General features: G+C 45.9%; 1 protein-coding gene across 1 annotated transcript; it reads left to right on the forward strand.

Annotated features, from left to right (window-relative positions):
• The first annotated feature begins 476 nt into the window (after positions 1-476).
• Positions 477-22,520, forward strand: NDUFA5 (NADH:ubiquinone oxidoreductase subunit A5). The gene is made up of 5 exons (XM_063927176.1): positions 477-1,136; positions 2,446-2,490; positions 2,618-2,734; positions 10,948-11,013; positions 22,324-22,520. The coding sequence occupies exons 1-5, from the start codon at positions 1,116-1,118 to the stop codon at positions 22,423-22,425; spliced, it is 351 nt and encodes a 116-aa protein (XP_063783246.1). The 5' UTR covers positions 477-1,115; the 3' UTR covers positions 22,426-22,520.
• Positions 22,521-22,731: the final 211 nt, after the last annotated feature.

The raw sequence follows: 22,731 nt of genomic DNA on the forward strand, positions 1-22,731 counted from the left end.
AAGGAGTTAAGGCCCCCATTCACTAGTGAGACATATCTGAACTGAAAGTTGGATCGGATTTTCCCCCGACAGCTTCCCAGGTGTCCTGCAATTACGATTTGCAACTTTAGTGGTTTTTCTTACATCTGATGAATCACATCCGATTGTGTCATACTTGCCGACTTTTTGGCTGCTCTCTCCGGGAGAGAGCAGCCAGGTCAGCTCAGCAGGGGGGCGGGCTGAGACGTGCCATGCAGAGGGGGCGGGCCAGAGGTGGAACGAGGGCGTGGTGGAGGCAGAACAGGGTCGTGGCTCCGGGGATCGCGTCATGTAAGCCACGCCTACCGGCATTATACAGCAGGGGGCGTGGCTATGATGACGCAATTCAACAAGAATTGCGTCATCACCTGCCCGAACTGCCCACTTTACTCGCTAAGTGGGCGGTCGGGCACGGGGGGACCCCTGAAATCGGGAGACTTGCCTGCTCTTCTGGGGGGGCCAGGAGGGTCACCTGATTTTCGGGAGCCTCCCGGCCATTCCGGGAGAGTAGGCAAGTATGCATTCCGATGTGCACCTTCTCCTCCGATTGTGATAAATATTCATGGCAGCCATGCCGATCCGCGGCTCCAATCCGAGGAGCATGGGAACGCGCCTCGGATTGGAGTCAGAGGAAAATGACATGCGATGTGACACTTTTCATCTGATTCATCAAACAGAGAGCTCGAAATCAGATGAAAATTGGTCATATCGCACTATTGGATCGGGGCCTAAAGTCTGATTTTTCCTAAAATTATTTTTTAAGGACAAATCAGCGGGAATTCCTTTGGCACTGGAACATCTCCTCCATTCCCGGTCCCCAGTGATCCGCCATTACCTTCCTAACTCCATACATACATACATACAGCCTGCCAGCCTTCCTTCCCCGATCTACAAAGCTATGCAAGGGCACTGCGGTAGGTTTGTGCGGTCACGGTGATGCAAATTTCTGCTGGAAAAGATACAATCGGCCCCGGTGTGTGACGCTATCAGCAGAAAAAGGATGAATGATCTACGTGACTCGGCGATTGTTTGCTTGAGTCTGGCTGCGGCAGTCTGAACGGCGGATCTTGCTACCCACAGTGCATTGCGAGACAGCTATGGCCGGTGTACTGAAAAAGGTGAGAGAGTGGAGGTCATAGCGCTGGCTCCGGGTGCCGCTGTGTACCCGCAGTGTCTGCAGGCTGTGGGTGATAGGTCTCCGCTCACCTACAGCGCCTCCTAATGCCCCGACAACCTTGCGGCTCCTGTTCCGAGCTGAGACAGCATCATTATCATCACATACACACTCATGAGTTACACAGGATCTGTGGCTGACGTAATTCAAGCCTGCATTTCACTTTGTCTTAATCAGCCATAGAACCTGTGGCATTCATGAGTGTCCTGGCTTAATGGTATACTGTGGTAAGATAGATATATATATATATATATATATATATATATATATATATATATATAAAATCCTGCATATACATACATACATACATACATACATACACTTGGATTGCAGGTGCTCACCTACGACACTAAGGCGATAATACTGTAGCTATTGGGCTCTGAAATCTATAGACTTCATAAACTGAAACAAAAGGTACTTAATGCACATTATGATCAACTTGCCTGTTAAAATTAGTAATTGCATATCTATTCATGTGTGTCACACGTACCACGCATGGTGCATGCCTTGGCTCCCATTGTATATGCTTGCACGGTAGGTGTAATGTACGTGTGCCGCAGCAGCAATAACACCTCCAACCACATCTGATTTAGGCCCTTTCTGCTCTCTTTCTGTAGCTCATTGAATTGGTAACTGTGTCCTGTTTAAAATTTAGTCAAATTAAGTTTTGGGGGTAAATGTAATGGCCTACAAGCTGCAGGCATCGGCTGGTTCCATACAAGTCTGCCTGATGTTTTAAAGTAGCAATTATTAAAAAGACAAAACCAGGTTGGATGACAAGCTATTACATCTATCCCATGGTTGGTTAAATACTAAGGTTTTGGATAAACCTGAATGTTGGCAATACATTAATTGAACCAGTGCATCCTTATCCCTCCCCTTTAGAATGTTGGCTTTCATGAGCAGGGCCCTCTTCCTTCATGTGCTTTTAAATGTCTCTAACTCCCTTTGACGGCACCAAATCCCTCGGGTTTCTGCCACCCTGATACTTATGTCAGTGTTGTCTGCTGATGCAGCTGTGTTTATATACCCTGTACTTGTCCTATATTGTATTGAACTGTAAGTCACTGTTTTCATGTTTTGCTTATTTGTTTACTCTGTAATTGGGTGCTGCTGATCCCATGTGGCGCCATATAAATAAAGGTTAATAATATGCTACATTTCCCAGCTATACAAACTTACATATTTAGTGTAGTAGCTTCAAAGTCATTTCTGCAGTTTAAAGAACGTTATTTTTGTTTTGTTTTTTTCAGACCACTGGATTGGTTGGATTAGCTGTAGCTCAAAATCCCCATGAGGTATGTTAAAAATATTTCCTTTTTAGATACAAATCCACACTGCATATCAAATGAGTATTTCTTTGTGATCTATTTGTGTTTCCTGAAAAACTTCAATTGTACACTTTCTCACCTCTCTGTGTTTCAGCGTTTGAGGATATTATATACAAAAATTCTCGCTACACTGCAGACCATTCCAAATGATGCGGCATACCGGAAATACACCGAGCAGATTGTGAATGAGCGATTAAATGCTGTAAAGGCTGTAAGTAGTTTCTTAGAATGTTTTCAAATAATAATAATGATACATGATGAATAGCGCTTATACAGATGTTTTTATTATTTAATATTTATATGTTTACAAAATATAACTGTCCAATTTAGTACAATGCTATAATGGAGTTCTCTTCCTATGGCTCTTAGTTCACCTACTAGTTTTGTCCTCCTGCTATATTCAGTATATTGGAGATTCTTCCTGGTCAGTGACTTTATTATGTCATCCCTGTCAATCCAGAAATGTCTTTAGGTTGGTTGTCTTAGGGTTTATAGTTCTCCCTACCACAGCTTGCATAATACGCCCTCTATTTTGTAACAGCTGTTTATGTGCAGACACCAGGTCTGGGCAGCTTGGAATTATAATACTGATATAAAGTATGTGAAGGTTAACCCTTCCTTGTTGTCGAAATCAGTAGGATTTGTTATCGGTAGGAATTGTATAAGAAAAACCAAATATATCCAAGAACATTGCACAGTTTGTTTTGGCTCTAATTGTAGCTGACATATTAGCCCAATGAACAATCGTGGTATAAAATTAGAAATATAGAATCAGGTGTCACTAAAGGTCTAGTCTGGCCTACATGTGGTCCATCTAAGAAAATTAAATGTAAAATTCAAATCCGGATTTATAACTGATGATCAGCCTGATATAACTGTCAATAAGGTGCACACGTTGTCATTAATCTAATTACCCTTAATCCCCCCCCCCTAAAAAAAAAATCCCCCAAACCACGTCTTCATTCCCGCATGAGCCAATCTTTTCCCAAAATGTTTACAGATACGATTCCCTTACCAATACATGTCCTCAGACACACACCCCTGATAAAATGTACCCAATTGTATTGTCCCTTGCGATGCATGCTCCCGTCTAGTCCATATCTCAAGGCAAAATAGTATGTGCAGGCAGGTATTTTTGTACTACAGCACACACAGGCCCTCATTTAGAGTTGTTCGCTCAGCCATGCAAACGCTAAGCCGCTGCCCTCTGGGAGTGTATTTTAGCTTAGCAGAAGTGCGAACGAAAGGATCGCAGATCGACAACAAAATAATTTTGTGATGCTTCAGAGTAGCTCCAGACCTACTCTTAGCTTGCGATCACTTCAGACTATTCAGTTCCTGTTTTGACGTCACGAACACTCCCTGCCAGCCACACCTACGTTTCACCAGCCAAGTCTGCGTTTTTATCTGGCACGCCTGCGTTTTTCCACTCACTCCCTGAAAACGGTGAGTTGACACCAAGAAACACCCATTTCCTGTCATTCACTCTGCGGTCAGCAGTGCGACTGAAAAGCTTTGCTAGACCTTGTGTGAAACTACGTAGTTCGTTGTAAGAGTACGATGCGCATTGCGCCGCATGCGCAGAACTGCCGTTTTTTTGCCTGATCGCTGCGCTGCGAACGAAATCAGCTAGCGAACAACTCGGAGTGACCCCCATAGTACATTGTAGTGTATTCAAAATCGGATGTAGTTCAAATAGCATTCCCCACTTAGTCCAAATCGCATAGCACAGATTGTATAGGCTTAAATCGCACCTAGCACAAATAGCACAGTGTGTGGGCCCCATTAGGAGCCGATTGGCTGGTACTTTGGGGGTCATTCCGACCCGTTCGCACGCTGTGATTCATCGCAGCAGTGCGGACGGGTCGTAACTGCGCCTGCGCGGCGGCCGTTTTGCGCAGGCGCGCCGTTGCTCGGCGACGGCCGTCGCCGGGCAGCGATGATGCGTACGAAGAAATCGGTCGCAGCGGCGACCGCAAGAAGATTGACAGGAGGAAGGCGTTCTGGGGCGTCAACTCGACGTTTTCCGGGCTCGGAGGGCGGATGTCTGACGTCCATTCCGGGACCTTCATCGATGGTTCCATCGACCAGGGCTAGTCTTGTTTTCTCTATCGTCCTAGTGGATGCTGGGGTTCCTGAAAGGACCATGGGGAATAGCGGCTCCGCAGGAGACAGGGCACAAAAAGTAAAGCTTTAGGATCAGGTGGTGTGCACTGGCTCCTCCCCCTATGACCCCCCTCCAAGCCAGTTAGATTTTGTGCCCGGCCGAGAAGGGTGCAATCTAGGTGGCTCTCCTAAAGAGCTGCTTAGGAAAGTTTAGCTTAGGTTTTTTATTTTACAGTGAGTCCTGCTGGCAACAGGATCACTGCAACGAGGGACTTAGGGGAGAAGAAGTGAACTCACCTGCGTGCAGGATGGATTGGCTTCTTGGCTACTGGACATCAGCTCCAGAGGGACGATCACAGGTACAGCCTGGATGGTCACCGGAGCCTTGCCGCCGGCCCCCTTGCAGATGCTGAAGTAAGAAGAGGTCCAGAATCGTCGGCAGAAGACTCCTCAGTCTTCTAAAGGTAGCGCACAGCACTGCAGCTGTGCGCCATTTTCCTCTCAGCACACTTCACACGGCAGTCACTGAGGGTGCAGGGCGCTGGGAGGGGGGCGCCCTGGGAGGCAAATGAATACCTATTTTGGCTAAAAATACCTCACATATAGCCTCCGGAGGCTATATGGAGATATTTAACCCCTGCCAGAATCCGTTAAGAGCGGGAGACGAGGCCGCCGAAAAAGGGGCGGGGCCTATCTCCTCAGCACACAGCGCCATTTTCCCTCACAGAAAGGCTGGAGGGAAGGCTCCCAGGCTCTCCCCTGCACTGCACTACAGAAACAGGGTTAAAACAGAGAGGGGGGGCACTAATTTGGCGATATGCTTATATATATATTAAGATGCTATAAGGGAAAACACTTATATAAGGTTGTCCCTATATAATTATAGCGTTTTTAGTGTGTGCTGGCAAACTCTCCCTCTGTCTCTCCAAAGGGCTAGTGGGTCCTGTCCTCTATCAGAGCATTCCCTGTGTGTGTGCTGTGTGTCGGTACGTGTGTGTCGACAGGTAGGAGGACGATGTTGGTGAGGAGGCGGAGCAATTGCCTGTAATGGTGATGTCACTCTCTAGGGAGTCGACACCGGAATGGATGGCTTATTTAGGAAATTACGTGATAATGTCAACACGCTGCAAGGTCGGTTGACGACATGAGACGGCCGACAAACAATTAGTACGGTCCAGACGTCTCAAAAACACCGTCAAGGGTTTTAAAACGCCCGTTTACTTTAGTCGGTCGACACAGACACAGACAGGGACACTGAATCCAGTGTCGACGGTGAATAAACAAACGTATTCCTTATTAGGGCCACACGTTAAAGGCAATGAAGGAGGTGTTACGTATTTCTGATACTACAAGTACCACAAAAGAGGGTATTATGTGGGATGTGAAAAAACTACCATAGTTTTTCCTGAATCAGATAAATTAAATAAAGTGTGTGATGATGCGTGGGTTCCCCCCGATAGAAAATTATGGGCGGTATACCCTTTCCCGCCAGAAGTTAGGGCGCGTTGGGAAACACCCCTTAAGGTGGATAAGGCGCTCACACGCTTATCAAAACAAGTGGCGGTACCGTCTATAGATAGGGCCGTCCTCAAGGACCAGCTGACAAGGCTGGAAAATATAATAAAAAGTATATACACACATACTGGTGTTATACTGCGGCCAGCGATCGCCTCAGCCTGGATGTGCAGAGCTAGGGTGGCTTGGTCGGATTCCCTGACTAAAAATATTGATACCCTTGACAGGGACAGTATTTTATTGACTATAGAGCATTTCTATATATGCGAGATGCACAGAGGGATATTTGCACTCTGGCATCATGAATAAACGCGATGTCCATAACTGCCAGAAGATGTTATGGACACGACAGTGGTCAGGTGATGCAGATTCCAAACGGCACAGAATGGCCGTATAAAGGAACAGGACTTGTTTGGGGTCGGTCCATCGGACCTGGTGGTCACGGCAACTGCTGGAAAATCCACCGTTTTTTACCCTAAGTCACATCTCTGCAGAAAAAGACACCGTCTTTTCAGCCTCAGTCCTCTCGTCCCTATAAGATCATATCTGCCCAGGGATAGAGGAAAGGGAAGAAGACTGCAACAGGCAGCCTATTCCCAGGAACAGAAGCGTTCCACCGCGTCTGACAAGTTCTCAGCATGGCGCTGAGACCGTACAGGACCCCTGGATCCTACAAGTAGTATCCCGGGGGTACAGATGGGAATGTCGAGACGTTTCCCCTTCGCAGGCTCCTGAAGTCTGCTTTACCAAGTCTCCCTCCGACAAGGAGGTAGTATGGGAAAAAATTCACAAGCTGTGTTCCCAGCAGGTGACAATTAAATTACCCCTCCTACTACAGAAAAGGGGTATTATTCCACACTATATTGTGGTACTGAAGCCAGAAGGCTAGGTGAGACTTATTCTAAAAAAAAAAAAAAAAAAAAAATTTTTTTGAACACTTACAAAGGTTCAAATTAAGATGAAGTCACTCAGAGCAGTGATAACGAACCAGGAAGAAGGGGACTATATAGTGTCCCGGGACATCAGGGATGCTTACCTCTATGTCCCAAATTTGCCCTTCTCACTAAGGGTACCTCAGGTTCGTGGTGCAGAACTGTCACTATCAGTTTCAGACGCTGCCGTTTGGATTGTCCACGGCACCCCGGGGTCTTTACCAAGGTAATGGCCGAATTGATGATTCTTCTTCGAAGAAAAGGCGTCTTAATTATCCCTTACTTGGACGATCTCCTGATAGGGGCATAGTCCAGGGAACAGTTGGAGGTCGGAGTAGCACTATCTCGGATACTGCTACAATCAGCACGGGTGGATTCTAAATATTCCAAAATCGCAGCTGATCCCGACGACACGTCTGCTGTGCCTAGGGATGATTCTGGACACAGTCCAGAAAAAGGTGTTTCTCCCGGAAGAGAAAGCCAGGGAGTTATCCGAGCAAGTCAGGAACCTCCTAAAAACAGTGCATCATTGCACAAGGGTCCTGGTAAAAATGGTGGCTTCCTACGAAGCAATTCCATTCGGCAGATTTCACGTAAGAACTTTTCAGTGGGATCTGCTGGACAAATGGTCCGGATCGCATCTTCAGATGCATCAGCGGATAACCCAATATCCAAGGACAAGGGTGTCTCTCCTGTGGTGGTTATAGAGTGCTCATCTTCTAGAGGGCCGCAGATTCGGCATTCAGGATTGGATGCTGGTAACCACGGAGCCCAGCCTGAGAGGCTGGGGAGCAGTCACACAAGGGAAAAATTTCCAGGGAGTGTGATCAAGTATGGAGACTTTTCTCCACATAAATATACTGGAGCTAAGGGTAAATTTATAATGCTCTAAGCTTAGCAAGACCTCTGCTTCAAGGTCAGCCGGTATTGATCCAGTGGGAAAAACATCACGGCAGTCGCCCACGTAAACAGACAGGGCGACACAAGAAGCAGGAGGGCAATGGCAGAAACTGCAAGGACTTTTCGCTGGGCGGAAAATCATGTGATAACACTGTCAGCAGTTTTTCATCCCGGGAATGGAAACTGGGAAGCAGACTTCCTCAGCACGACCTCCACCCGGGAGAGTGGAAACTTCATTGAGAAGTTTTTTCCACATGATTGTAAACCGTTGGGAAATACCAAAGGTGGACATGATGGCGTCCCGTCTGAACAAAAAACGGGACAGGTATTGCGCCAGGTCAAGGGACCCTCAGGCAATAGATGTGGACGTTCTGGTAACACCGTGGGTGTACCAGTCGGTGTATGTGTTCCCTCCTCTGCTTCTCATACCTAAGGTGCTGAGAATTATAAGACGTAGAGGAGTAAGAACTATACTCATGGCTCCGGATTGGCCAAGAAGGACTTGGTACCCGGAACTTCAAGAGATGCTTACAGCGGTCTTATGGCCTCTGCCGCTAAGAAGGGACTTGCTTCAGCAAGTACCATGTCTGTTCCAAGACTTACCGCAGCTGCGTTTGTCGGCATGGCGATGGAAAGCCGGATCCTAAGGGAAAAAAGGCATTCCGGAAGAGGTCATTCCTACCCTGGTCAAAGCCAGAAAGGAGGTGACCGCACAACATTATCACCACGTGTGGCGAAAATTTGTTGCGTGGTGTGAGGCCAGGAAGGCCCCACAAAGAAATTTCAACTCGGTCGTTTCCTGCATTTCCTGCAAACAGGAGTGTCTATGGGCCTCAAATTGGGGTCCATTAAGGTTCAAATTCGGCCCTGTAAATTTTCTTCCAGAAAGAATTGGCTTCAGTTCCTGAAGTCCAGAAGTTTGTCAAGGGAGTATTGCATATACAAACCCCTTTTTTGTGCCTCCAGTGGCACTGTGGGATCTCAACGTAGTTCTGGGATTTCTCAAATCACATTGGTTTAAAACCAGTCAAATATGTGGATTTGCAGCATCTCACATAAAAAGTGACCATGCTCTTGGCCCTGGCCTGGACCAGGCGAGTGTCAAATTGGTGGTTTTTTCTCAATAAAGCCCATATCTGTTTGTCCATTCGGACAGGGCAGAGTTGCGGACTCGTCCCCAGTTCTCTCCCTAAGGTGGTGTCAGTGTTTCACCTGAACCAGCTTATTGTGGTGCCTTGCACCTACTAGGGACTTGGAGGACTCCAAGTTGCTAGAAGTTGTCAGGGCCCTGAAAATATATTCCAGGACAGCTGGAGTCAGAAAATCTGACTCGCTGTTTATACTGTATGCACCCAACAAGTTGGGTGCGCCTGCTTCTAAGCAGTCGATTGCTCGTTGGATTTGTAACACAATTCAACTTGCACATTCTGAGGCAGGCCTGCCACAGTCTAAATCGGTTAAGGCCCATTCCACAAGGAAGGTGGGCTCATCTTGGGCGGCTGCCCGAGAGGTCTCGGCATTACAACTCTGCCGAGCAGCTACGTGGTCAGGGGAGAACACGTTTGTAAAATTCTACAAATTTGATATCCTGGCAAAAGAGGACCTGGAGTTCTCTCATTCGGTGCTGCAGAGTCATCCGCACTCTCCCGCCCGTTTGGGAGCTTTGGTATAATCCCCATGGTCCTTTCAGGAACCCCAGCATCCACTAGGACGATAGAGAAAATAAGAATTTACTTACCGATAATTCTATTTCTCGGAGTCCGTAGTGGATGCTGGGCGCCCATCCCAAGTGCGGATTATCTGCAATACTTGTACATAGTTACAAAAATCGGGTTATTATTGTTGTGAGCCATCTTTTCAGAGGCTCCGCTGTTATCATACTGTTAACTGGGTTTAGATCACAAGTTGTACGGTGTGATTGGTGTGGCTGGTATGAGTCTTACCCGGGATTCAAAATTCCTCCCTTATTGTGTACGCTCGTCCGGGCACAGTACCTAACTGGCTTGGAGGGGGGTCATAGGGGGAGGAGCCAGTGCACACCACCTGATCCTAAAGCTTTACTTTTTGTGCCCTGTCTCCTGCGGAGCCGCTATTCCCCATGGTCCTTTCAGGAACCCCAGCATCCACTACGGACTCCGAGAAATAGAATTATCGGTAAGTAAATTCTTATTTTACACACAACTTTTTTAGCATAGCAGGGCTGCACAAGCGTTTGCAGCCCTGCTATGCTAAAATACACACCCCCATAGGCGGCGTCTAGTTGATCGCATGAGCAGCAAAAAGTTGCTACGTGCGATCAACTTGGAATGACCCCCTTTATCTCCAGCGACTTTATCTCCATCCAAGGCTTCGTAAATAGACCCTAATAAATGTTCTACATGACCTTGCATTGTATGGAGGAAGTTTTATAATGCAGAAGTTGTCTTCAGTTTGATTCTGTCCATAGCCTATATGTACTGAGTGCAAGGACTAACCACAGCAGACGTAAAGCAGAAAATAAATCATAGTGGGTGCATACAGCTTGAAGGACCTTGGAGTCATAGCAGTATGTATGTACATGTGTTTGTACATATGATATTAAGAAATGTTTATCACTCAAGTAGAGTATAGATGCGCGCTCAAATATTGCTCAATTTTATTTTGAACAATGCTTTAATTAACCAACCTAAACATATATGTAATTATACAATCTAATAATTAACCTGTAATATCAGTGGGTATCCATCATATTCATATGGATTCCTTAAATATGGAGAAAAAAAACAATTATTCAAAACAAACTAAAGCATATAAATGTACTCCCAAACATATCCTGAGAATAAAATCTGAAAACAGCATTAATCCGTGAATTCAATCGTAGAGATAAATTCTGTTCCCATGAGGGGTGTGGGGGTGAGATATCAGCAAACTTGTAAGATTATTTTTGTTATTTTTTATTCTTAATTTTGTTATTTTTGTTTCCTCATTCTAGGAACCTATTGTTGTGAATTTGGAGGAAAAGTTTAACTGTGGTCAAATAGAAGAAGTTATTTCACAGGTGAAAAACGAACAGTTGTTTTTTGAAAATGCTTTTTTATTTTTAAAACAAATACTTATGTATTTACAAAAGTTAACTTATTGAAAAAAAGTATGTAAAATGGACTCTATTATATGTGCTTTGCTCATCAGCGAGTTACACACCTATTTTACTGTAAAGTTAGGATGAAATACTGGGGAGGTTGGGGTAGAGGGGCAGGCAGAAGATGTTAAGAGTGTCTGAAAAATAGCAGGCCGTAGTTGTCTGTTAGGTGTCCCATGGCCTTTGGAGCCTTTTGGTGGATCTCTGCTCAAATAGCTTGTCATTTCTTATCCCACAGATGCTTGATTTAATATTTGATTTTTCAGGAGGCCATTTTCCTAGGTTTGTAGCAAAGATAGTTATTTTGTTGAAAAATCCCATTAGCAAGTGAATACACTGCTGAGGTCCTATTGTGACCCATAGGGTGTAGACTAATAAACTCTTCAGACAGCCTTCTCTTTGGACACATTGTACAACACCTCCTCGTGTCCTCTTTGTCCCTTGCACCTTTGTAGGCCAAGTATTACACCCCACCCTTCCAATATGCTTTTATTGTTCCTGACAGTCCTATTTCCTTCCAGCCATAGCAACTGTAATGGACACCCTTACTGCTGCATTAATATGTTTGTAGTTTATTAAAAATTCTCTTGTATGCTGCATGTTTACTTTTCTTGTTTTACTAAACTCTTTGATTTAAAATAAAAAAAAAAACATCCCCCAAAATTTAGTTTTTGGAACATATTAACAGATTGTACACCAGAACAAGATCAACAACTTCCACACAACCTTTGAGAATTTAGGAAGTGCAATGTTATGTTATATCAAACCAGAGGAGACCCATGTGTGTGTACAAACCCTGCCCAACTACTTTAGACCTATTAGATTCAATAGTTGGATTATTTAGTATTTATTTGTTTTGGGGTTTTTTCTCTGACGTCCTAGTGGATGCTGGGAACTCCGTAAGGACCATGGGGAATAGCGGGCTCCGAAGGAGGCTGGGCACTCTAGAAAGATCTTAGACTACCTGGTGTGCACTGGCTCCTCCCACTATGACCCTCCTCCAAGCCTCAGTTAGATTTCGTGCCTGGCCGAGGTTGGATGCACACTAGGGGCTCTCCTGAGCTCTTGGAAAGAAATAAACTTAGGTTTTTTTTATTTTCAGTGAGACCTGCTGGCAACAGGCTCACTGCAGCGAGGGACTAAGGGGAGAAGAAGCGAACTCGCCTGCTTGCAGCCGGATTGGGCTTCTTAGGCTACTGGACACCATTAGCTCCAGAGGGATCGACCGCAGGCCCAGTCCTTGGTGTTCGGTCCCGGAGCCGCGCCGCCGTCCCCCTTACAGAGCCAGAAGCAAGAAGATGGTCCGGAAAATCGGCGGCATGAAGACTCAGTCTTCACCAAGGTAGCGCACAGCACTGCAGCTGTGCGCCATTGCTCCTCTCACACACTTCACACTCCGGTCACTGAGGGTGCAGGGCGCTGGGGGGGGGCGCCCTGAGGCAGCAATAAAAACACCTTGGCTGGCAAAAATACCTCAATATATAGCCCCAGGGGCTATATATGAGGTAAATACCCCTGCCAGATTCCATAAAAAAGCGGGAGAATAGGCCGCGGAAAAGGGGCGGAGCTATCTCCCTCAAGCACACTGGCGCCATTTTCCCTCACAGCTCCGATGGAGGGAAGCTCCCTAGCTCTCCCCTGCAGTTTACAACACAGAAAAGGGTTAAAAAAGAGAGGGGGGGCATTTAATTTAGGCGCAGTATACATATATAAAAAAAGCAGCTATAGGGGACATAACTCAGTTAGTCCCTGCATTATATAGCGCTCTGGTGTGTGCTGGCATACTCTCACTCTGTCCCCCCAAAGGGCTTTTGTGGGTCCTGTCCTCGTTTAGAGCATTCCCTGTGTGTCTGCGGTGTGTCGGTACGGCTGTGTCGACATGTTGAATGAGGAGGCTTATATGGTGACGGAGCAGAGGCCGATATATGTGATGTAGCCCCCTGTGGGGCCGACACCAGAGTGGATGGATAGGTGAAAGGTATTAACCGACAGTGTCAACTCCTTACATAAAAGGGTGGATGACGTAACAGCTGTGGGACAGCCGGCTTCTCAGCCCGCGCCTGCCCAGGCGTCTCAAAGGCCATCAGGGGCTCAAAAACGCCCACTCTCTCAGATGGCAGACACAGATGTCGACACGGAGTCTGACTCCAGTGTCGACAAGGTTGAGACATATACACAATCCACTAGGAACATCCGTGACTTGATCCCGGCAATAAAAAATGTGTTACACATTTCTGACATTAACCCAAGCACCTCTAAAAATCGGTTCTTAGGTTTGGGGAGAAAAAACAGGCAGTGTTTTGTTCCCCCCATCAGATGAATAAATGAAGTGTGTGAAAAGCGTGGGTTCCCCCGTTTAGAAACTGGTAATTTCTAAAAAGTTACTGATGGCGTACCCTTTCCCGCCAGGAGGATAAGTTACGCTGGGAGATATACCCTAGGGTGGATAAGGCGCTCACACGGTTGTCAAAAAAAGGTGGCACTGCCGTTTTAGGAACGGCCACTTTGAAGGTACCTGTTGATAAAAGACAGGAGGATATCCTGAAGTCTGTATTTACACACTCAGGTACTAGACGGAGACCTGCAGATCGTGCTGCTGCAGCGTGGTCGGTGACCCTGTCAAACATGAGAACATATTAAAGACGTCGTCTTATATATGAGGGATGCACAGAGGGATATTTTGCCGGCTGGCATCCAAAATGAATGTAATGTCCATTCTGTCAGGAGGGTATTAGAGACCTGTCACGGGACAGGTGATGCTGACTTTAAAAAGATTCTGCCTTATAAGGGTGAGGAATTATTTGGGGATGGTCTCTGGGACCTCGTATCCACAGCCACAACTGGGAAGAAATATTTTTACCTCAGGTTTCCTCACAGACTAAGAAAGCACTGTATCGGGTACAGTCCTTTCGGCTTCAGAAAAGCAAGCGGGTCAAAGGTGTTTCCCTTCTGTACAGAGACAAGGGAAGAGGGAAAAAGCTGCACCAGTCAGCCTGCTCCCAGATTCAAAATTCTTCTCTCGCTTCCTCTGAGCCCACAGCATGACGCGGGGGCTCCACAGGTGTAGCCAGGTACGGTGGGGGGCCGTCTAAAAAAATTTTCAGCGATAAGTGGGCTCGCTCACAGGTGGATCCCTGTTTCTTTCAAGAAGTATGTCAGGGATACAAGCTGGAATTCGAGATATCTCCCCCCAGCCGTTTCCTAGATTATGGCTTGCCGACAACTCCCTCAGGCAGGGAGGCTGTACTAAAGGCAATTAATAAGCAGTATTCCCAACAGGTAATACTCAAGTGCCCCTACTTCAACAAGGACGGGGTTACTATTCTACACGGGTGGGGGTACCGAAACCGCATGGTTCGGTGTGACCCATTTATATTAAAATCCTTGAACACATACATTAAAAAAAAAAAAAAAAATCAAGTTCAAGATGGAATCGCTCGGGGCGGTTATTGCAAGCCTGGACGAGTGGGATTACATGGTATCCCAGGACATCAAGGATGCTTACCTGCATGTCCCCATTTACCATCCTCGCCAGAAGTACCTCAGATTTGTGGTACAGGATTACCATTACCAAGTCCAGACAGGACTGTACAAGGCACCGAGGGTGTTTACCGGGGTAATGGCCGAAATGATGATACTCCTTCGAAAAAAGGGAGTTTTTAATTATCCCGTACTTGGACAATCTCCTTATAAGGGCGAGGTCCAAGGAGCAGTTGCTAGTCGGGGTAGCACTATTTTGGAAAGTGCTACAACAGGAGAGTTGGATTCTAAACAGTCCAAAGTCACAGCTGGTTCCTATGACACGTCTACTGTTCCTGGGGGTGGTTCTGGACACAGACCAGAAATAAGTGTTTCTCCGGGAGGAGAAAGCCAAGGAGCTGTCATCTCTAGTCAGAGACCTCCTGAAGCCAAAACAGGTATCGGTGCATCATTGCACGCAAATCCTGGGCAAAAGGGTAGCTTCCTACGAAGCAATCCCATTCGGCAGGTTCCATGCAAGAACTTTTCAGTGGGACCTGTTGGACAAGTGGTCCGGATCGCATCTTCAAATGCATCGGCTGATAACCCTGTCTCCAAGGACCAGGGTATCTCTAAAATGGTGGCTGCAGAGTGCCCATCTTAAGGAGGGCCGCAGGTTCGACATACTGGACTAGGTCCTAGTGACCATGGAGGCCAGCCTTTGAGGCTGGGGGCAGTCACACAGGGAAGAAAATTCCAAGGACTTTGGTCAAGTCAGGTGACTTCTCTACACAGGCAAGGCCTCTGCTTCAAAACCAGCCGGTACTGATCCAATCAGACAACATCACGGCGGTCGCCCATGTAAACCGACAGGGCGACACAAGAAGCAGGATGGTGATGGCAAAAGCCACAAGGATTCTCCGATGGACGGAAAATCATGTGTTAGCACTGTCAACAGTGTTCATTCCCGGAGTGGACAACTGGGAAGCTGATCTTCTCAGCAGACACGACCTCCACCCGGGAGAGTGGGGACTTCATCCAGAAGTCTTCCAAAGGATTGTACACCTTTGGGAAAGGCCACAGGTGGACATGATGGCGTCCCGCCTCAACAAAAAGCTATAAAAGATATTGCGCCAGGTCAAGGGACCCTCAGGCGATAGTTGTGGACGCTCTGGTAACACCGTGGGTGTACCAGTCGTTTTATGTGTTCCCTCCTCTGCCCCTCATACCAAAGGTATTGAGAATAATAATAAGAAGGCGAGGAGTAAGAACGATACTCGTGGTTCCGGATTGGCCAAGAAGAGCTTGGTACCCAGAACTTCAAAAAAATTATATCAGAGGACCCATGGCCTCTGCCGCTCAGACAGGACCTGCGGCAGCAGGGGCCCTGTCTGTTCCAAAACTTACCGCGGCTGCGTTTGACGGCATGGCGGTTGAACGCCGGATCCTGAAGGAAGAGGGAATTCCGGAGGAAGTCATTCCTACGCTTATTAAAGCTAGGAAAGAGGTTACAGCAAATCATTATCACCGCATATGGCGGAAGTATGTTGCATGGTGTGAGGCCGAAAAGGCCCCAACAGAGGAATTTCAACTAGGTCGATTTCTGCATTTCCTGCAAGCAGGAGTGAATATGGGCCTAAAACTGGGCTCCATTAAGGTACAGATCTCGGCTCTGTCGATTTTCTTTCAAAAAGAACTAGCTTCAGTACCTGAAGTTCAGACTTTTGTAAAGGGAGTGCTGCATATTCAGCCCCCGTTTGTGCCCCCTGTGGCACCTTGGGATCTCAACGTGGTGTTGAGTTTCTTAAAATCACATTGGTTTGTACCACTAAAAACCGTGGATCTGAAATATCTCACGTGGAAGGTGGTCATGTTATTGGCCTTGGCTTCGGCCAGGCGAGTATCAAAATTGGCGGCTTTGTCCTGTAAAAGCCCTTATCTTATTTTCCATATGGATAGGGCAGAATTGAGGACTCGTCCCCAGTTTCTCCCTAAGGTGGTGTCAGCGTTTCACCTGAACCAGCCTATTGTGGTGCCTGCGGCTACTAGGGACTTGGAGGACTCCAAGTTGTTAGACGTGGTCAGGGCCCTGAAAATATATGTTTCCAGGACGGCTGGAGTCAGAAAATCTGACTCGCTGTTTATCCTATATGCACCCAACAAGCTGGGTGCTCCTGCTTCTAAGCAGACTATTGCTCGTTGGATTTGTAGTACAATTCAGCTTGCACATTCTGTGGCAGGCCTGCCACAGCCAAAATCTGTCAATGCCCATTCCACGAGGAAGGTGGGCTCATCTTGGGCGGCTGCCCGAGGGGTCTCGGCTTTACAGCTTTGCCGAGCTGCTACTTGGTCAGGGGCAAACACGTTTGCAAAATTCTATAAATTTGATACCCTGGCTGAGGAGGACCTGGAGTTCTCTCATTCGGTGTTGCAGAGTCATCCGCACTCTCCCACCCGTTTGGGAACTTTGGTATAATCCCCATGGTCCTTACGGAGTTCCCAGCATCCACTAGGACGTCAGAGAAAATAAGAATTTACTCACCGGTAATTCTATTTCTCGTAGTCCGTAGTGGATGCTGGGCGCCCGTCCCAAGTGCGGTGTATCTGCAATACTTGTACGTAGTTATTGTTAACTAAATCGGGTTATTGTTGAGCCATCTGTTGAGAGGCTCGGTTGTTTCATACTGTTAACTGGGTTTCATATCACGAGTTATACGGTGTGATTGGTGTGGCTGGTATGAGTCTCACCCGGGATTCAAAATCCTTCCTTATTGTGTACGCTCGTCCGGGCACGGTGTCCTAACTGAGGCTTGGAGGAGGGTCATAGTGGGAGGAGCCAGTGCACACCAGGTAGTCTAAGATCTTTCTAGAGTGCCCAGCCTCCTTCGGAGCCCGCTATTCCCCATGGTCCTTACGGAGTTCCCAGCATCCACTACGGACTACGAGAAATAGAATTACCAGTGAGTAAATTCTTATTTTTTGATAATGGGAAAACTGTAAGGAATTGTTTGGTGATGTGGATTTACTGGTTATAGAAATGGAGAATTTGTTTAAAAACATTGATAGCTTATCAAACAAAAAATGTCTATAGGAAAATGCTAAGGCAATAGTTTGCTTAAACGTGGCCTGAAAATCAGCCAGTGCAGGTATATGAAGTTCCCAGACCTCTAATATCTAATACACGTAGTTAAAAAAAAAAAAAAAAAATCCTGTTCCCTTCACAAAGCCTCTCGCAAAGAGTCTTCAGACATTTCTCAGATTCCGCATTTGTGCGCTATGGCATGTATTTTACACAAGAATTGAAATGATGGGGGGGGGACATTTCTAGGTCTCTCAGGATGGACTTGGACAAATCAGTAGCGATGTTCTGTATTGGCAATCACTGTCATGCTTCACATCCAGCAGAGGAAGGGGAAGAGACTGCAAAGAGTGTGCTCGCCCACCCTCACCTCACCTCACCCTCTGCTCCTTCCTAGCAGTCTTCCTGACTGATCACACAGGGGAGTGCTGTGCTTGACAGTTACTTACAGCCCCTGCTTGGAGACGTATGGGAGGGAATGTAATCGAGTGTGAGAACCAGGAAGTATGGGCCTTCAAGTGCTCACGTATTTTTAAAGCGGCAACCAGTTACATGGCAAACAAGGTTAGTTGTGCTGTATAAATTATTGCCGCTTTTAAAACACGTGAGAACTTGGACGAAGTCCTGCACTTTCTGGTTTTCACACCTTATCCCAGACTAGTGTGCTCTATGGGAAAATGATGGAGAGACATTTCACCAATGGATACAGCAGTCCCTCTGTCCTAGTAATACTGCAAGTGTTCTAAACTGCTGCATTATATATAGTCAGCGCCAGCTAGATAGCTATATACCTGCCACAGAAAAGACAGATTTCTAAGTCACCTTTAGCCCTAGCAAGTGCTGCACTCCTAATGCATTAATCATAACCAAAGGAATCGGCATACTGGTAAAAGTGATTTTAGTTCATCTGTATTTTATCCTCTTGGTGCACCTGAGAACATATAGAAATACAGTTAATAACATAACAGAACGATGTTCCAGAAGAGGGCAATATGGAATGGTCACTAAACATAACTCCTCTCTTTTACTATAGTTTCCATAAAATATGGAATAAAATATTTATTATAAGTTGACCTTCAGATACAGTATATCAGCATAGCGAAATATTAAAACCTTGCATGTACTTTACTTATTCTGTAGTTTAATTTTAAGATTATACTCTGTTTACATATTGAACTCTAAATATTTAAAATCAGATTGAATAAAAACCAAAATACACAGAAAACCTGGCGCCACTGTTGACCCAGTATGTCAGCAGCAAGTCCTAAGGGCTGGGTTTTTATGACCCTAAAAAAAAATCCACATAAAAACAAGAAAATACAGGACTGTGCTCTCATCCAGGTATGGACATTTATCGCACAATTTAGCATATATTAAGAACACTTAGACACCGGCCGGTATCACATAAAATAAAACATAACAAACACAATTATAATTAATTAACAACAGACCTGACTGTTAAGACTCGCATATATACCCAATAAAATACTCCTTAATCTTGATATTAACAAGCAACCTCCAGTATATATCGCATGCATATTAGTATGAAAGGCCAACCATATATATGAATGCAATGGTTAATCAATTTGTTAGTCTACGGGTAAGGCTTATAATACTCTCCTCCGGACTTCATGCATTGTCCGACTGCCAGCTTTTTAAAACATGCAGGCGTTCCTGCAATACACAGCAAGCTCTATACAAAAGGTCCTTCTGTTGTTAGTATATTAGAAACGGCACAATGGTAATGGAGCACACTCCTTATTCCCCCTTAGCACTGGGGTCCAGTGCTAACAGCCTTCTCTTTCCCCTTTCTAGGTGTTTGCAGTGGGGTAGTCAGGCAGATTATTTGGCTGGCCGGCTAATCACTCGCGTAACGGAGGCTATGCACTCCTCTTAATTCGACTTCCACAGACGCATTTCCCCGCTTGTATTAGTTGTCAGTGGCTTCCTTAGTGTGTATATGAGGAAGCTGACTACGACTAATACAAGCAGTGATTTCATCAGGGGCTTATCAGGATCCTTATTCAACTTCGTCGACAGCTACAGAAACTCTGCTGTGGATCTCCCAAGTTGATATTCCCTCTCCTGCAGTTCTGTCTGTTGCTGGATTGACATTCCTAATGGAGGCGGAGTGCAGACTACTCCTGGGGATTGACTAGTGTTCTCCATGTAAACCAGTCAGGGAGCTGGGAGTGGGTCAGAAGAAAACAGTGACCAACACCTTAAAGTACAATATTGTGGCCGGTCTGGTGCAGACCAGCCACTGGCAAATGTACATAGTAGAGCTGGCAACAGTTAACGAGGACTAGCAATTCTCTACAAAAACCCCAATCCTAACCCAAACCCTTCTCCATCTGGGCCCCTTAGCAGACCTCTCAGTTCCCGTTAAAACCCTGTCTTTATCTAGATTTTGGGCACTGATTCAACAATATAGATAGATCCATTATTTTTCTTTTCATTTGCCCAAAAGAACCCTTGGTTATTCTGTCTGATGTTTCCCTATCTATTCAGTATTGTAAGCTTTATATTCTGAGGTATTTGTTGATTGTAGCCTTAGGCCTAATTCCAAAACGGCAGAAATTGGTTTACTCCCTTCTCTGTAGCCGATTGTCTTTGGAGCATAATAGAAATAGAGGTGATGGTGCTGAGTCATAGCACCACCGAAATATCCGATAACTTTCCATTGGTGGGAAACACTTACTCCTTCTTCTTTTGAGCAGATTTTTATTTTTATTTATTTATTTTTTTTATAAAGAATTCTGCTAATTGTAGTAATGGATAAATGGGGTTCTTTTGTATAATTTCTCCTTTTTCATTCCCCATTATGACCTGGTTTGGGCTTTGATTGTAATTACCGTATATACTCGAGTATAAGCCGACTTTTTCAGCACTTTTTTTTGTGCTGAAAAAGCCACCTCGGCTTATACTCGAGTCAGTGACAGGCAGAGGCAGAGCAGTGTGAAGGAGGGACACGAAGCGCACAGCGCGCGGCTCTCCTGTGTCCCTCCTGCATCTCCGGCGGCAGCAGCGGCGGTTCTATTACAGGAAGTACCCGTTCGTGACCTCTGATCACGAACCGGCACTTCCTTTAATAGACCCGCCGCGGCCGCCGAAGATGCAGGAGGGACACAGGAGAGGCGCGTGCTGTGCGCTTCGTGTCCCTCCAGAAGACAGCGCGGGATCGACGGAGGGGTAAGTAACAACACTGTGGGGCATACCTGGCACTTGGGGAGGGAGCATATCTGGCAGCATGAGGGGGTATATGTGGCAGCATGAGGGGACGTATCTGGCAGCATGAGGGGACATATCTGGCAGCATGAGGGGGCATATGTGGCATCATGAGGGGACATATCTGGCAGCATGAGGGGACATATCTGGCAGCATGAGGGGACATATCTGGCAGCATGAGGGGGCTTATCTGGCAGCATGAGGGGGTATATCTGGCAGCATGAGGGGCCATATGTGGCAGCATGAGGGGCCATATGTGGCAGCATGAGGGGCCATATGTGGCAGCATGAGGGGCCATATGTGGCAGCATGAGGGGGCATATCTGGCAGCATGAGGGGGCATATCTGGCAGCATGAGGGGACGTATCTGGCAGCATGAGGGGACGTATCTGGCAGCATGAGGGGACGTATCTGGCAGCATGAGGGGGCATATGTGGCAGCATGAGGGGGCATATGTGGCAGCATGAGGGGGCATATGTGGCAGCATGAGGGGCATATGTGGCAGCATGAGGGACATATGTGGCAGCATGAGGGCATATCTGGCACATCAGGCACTGTGGGGCATATCAGGCACTGTGGGGGCATATCAGGCACTGTGGGGGCATATCTGGCACTGTGGGGGCATATCTGGCACTGTGGGGGCATATCTGGCAGTATGAGGGCATATCTGGCAGTATGAGGGCATATCTGGCACTGAGGGCTGTGTACGGCTAGAGCTGCATTTCCCACCCTAGGCTTATACTCGAGTCAATAAGTTTTCCCAGGTTTTTGTGGTAGAATTAGGTGCCTCGGCTTATATTCGGGTCGACTTATACTCGAGTATATACGGTATATTCTCATATTTTATCAATTTATATTTCTATACTCCTAATCAAAAACAAGTAACTATTGTATGTCTCCTGAGGTACAAAATGCTATTTTCCAGGCCCAAGCATGTTTTTAAAATTTGAAATATGTTTCATTGATATTGAACCTCTGGGATTTTATTTTAAAGTATAACTCGTATGTGAATGGACTCTTAGCGCGGTATTCAAATGATATATCACACCCAATCTCCTTTTCTAAAGTGATCCCCATTATCTCGCATATCACACCCATAGTAATCAGGTTTAGCTGCGTTATGGGTTGGGTGCCCTCGCTACCGCAGGGGTGTAGCGAGCTGAAATTATTATACCTAAAATACATGTCTCCGCCTGAGGTGACCCTTCATGTTTCACCTGAGCTTGGCTTGTCGGCAGTATATTTCTGTAGGTGCTGTTGCTGTCAAAGAGGTGAGGTGTCCAAATCCCTGAAAGAGATCTTGCTGTAGCCAGTCAGGGACTGCTCCCAACATCCATGTGGCAATATGCATTACCCAGATTTTAGCTTATGTAATTCAAACCCATTTGTCCTAATATTTTTGTATTTAGATAGGAATACAAATTATTAACGGTTATAATCTTCATTTTATAATATTTTTAACAGGCTGAAAATGAATTAAGTCTGGCAAGGAAAATGGTGCAATGGAAACCTTGGGAACCGCTAATTGAAGAACCACCTGCTAATCAATGGAAGTGGCCAATATAGACTTTGTTAGCTGTAAATAATTTATAAAGTCAAAAGGGCCATATATTCATGTATTGTCTTCCCAATTTAAATTAATAAAACCAATACTGCTTGTTTTTGCTTTTTTATTTATTTTGTTTATATTGTGAATGTATTAGTTAGCCTTTTCATTTTCCAAATATTTATTTTAACACTTTTAAGCCTATTCATTGCCAACATGAAAGAATCTGTAAAACATGTGGGAATTGTACTTTTCAAGTGTTTTTCACATTTTTAAGTAACAGGCCCATTCAGTAAAGTTGCAATGCAGGATCCTTTGCATCCTTC

This window comes from Pseudophryne corroboree, chromosome 6 (genome assembly GCF_028390025.1).
Source record: "Pseudophryne corroboree isolate aPseCor3 chromosome 6, aPseCor3.hap2, whole genome shotgun sequence".
In the NCBI taxonomy this organism is placed as follows: Eukaryota; Metazoa; Chordata; class Amphibia; order Anura; family Myobatrachidae; genus Pseudophryne; species Pseudophryne corroboree.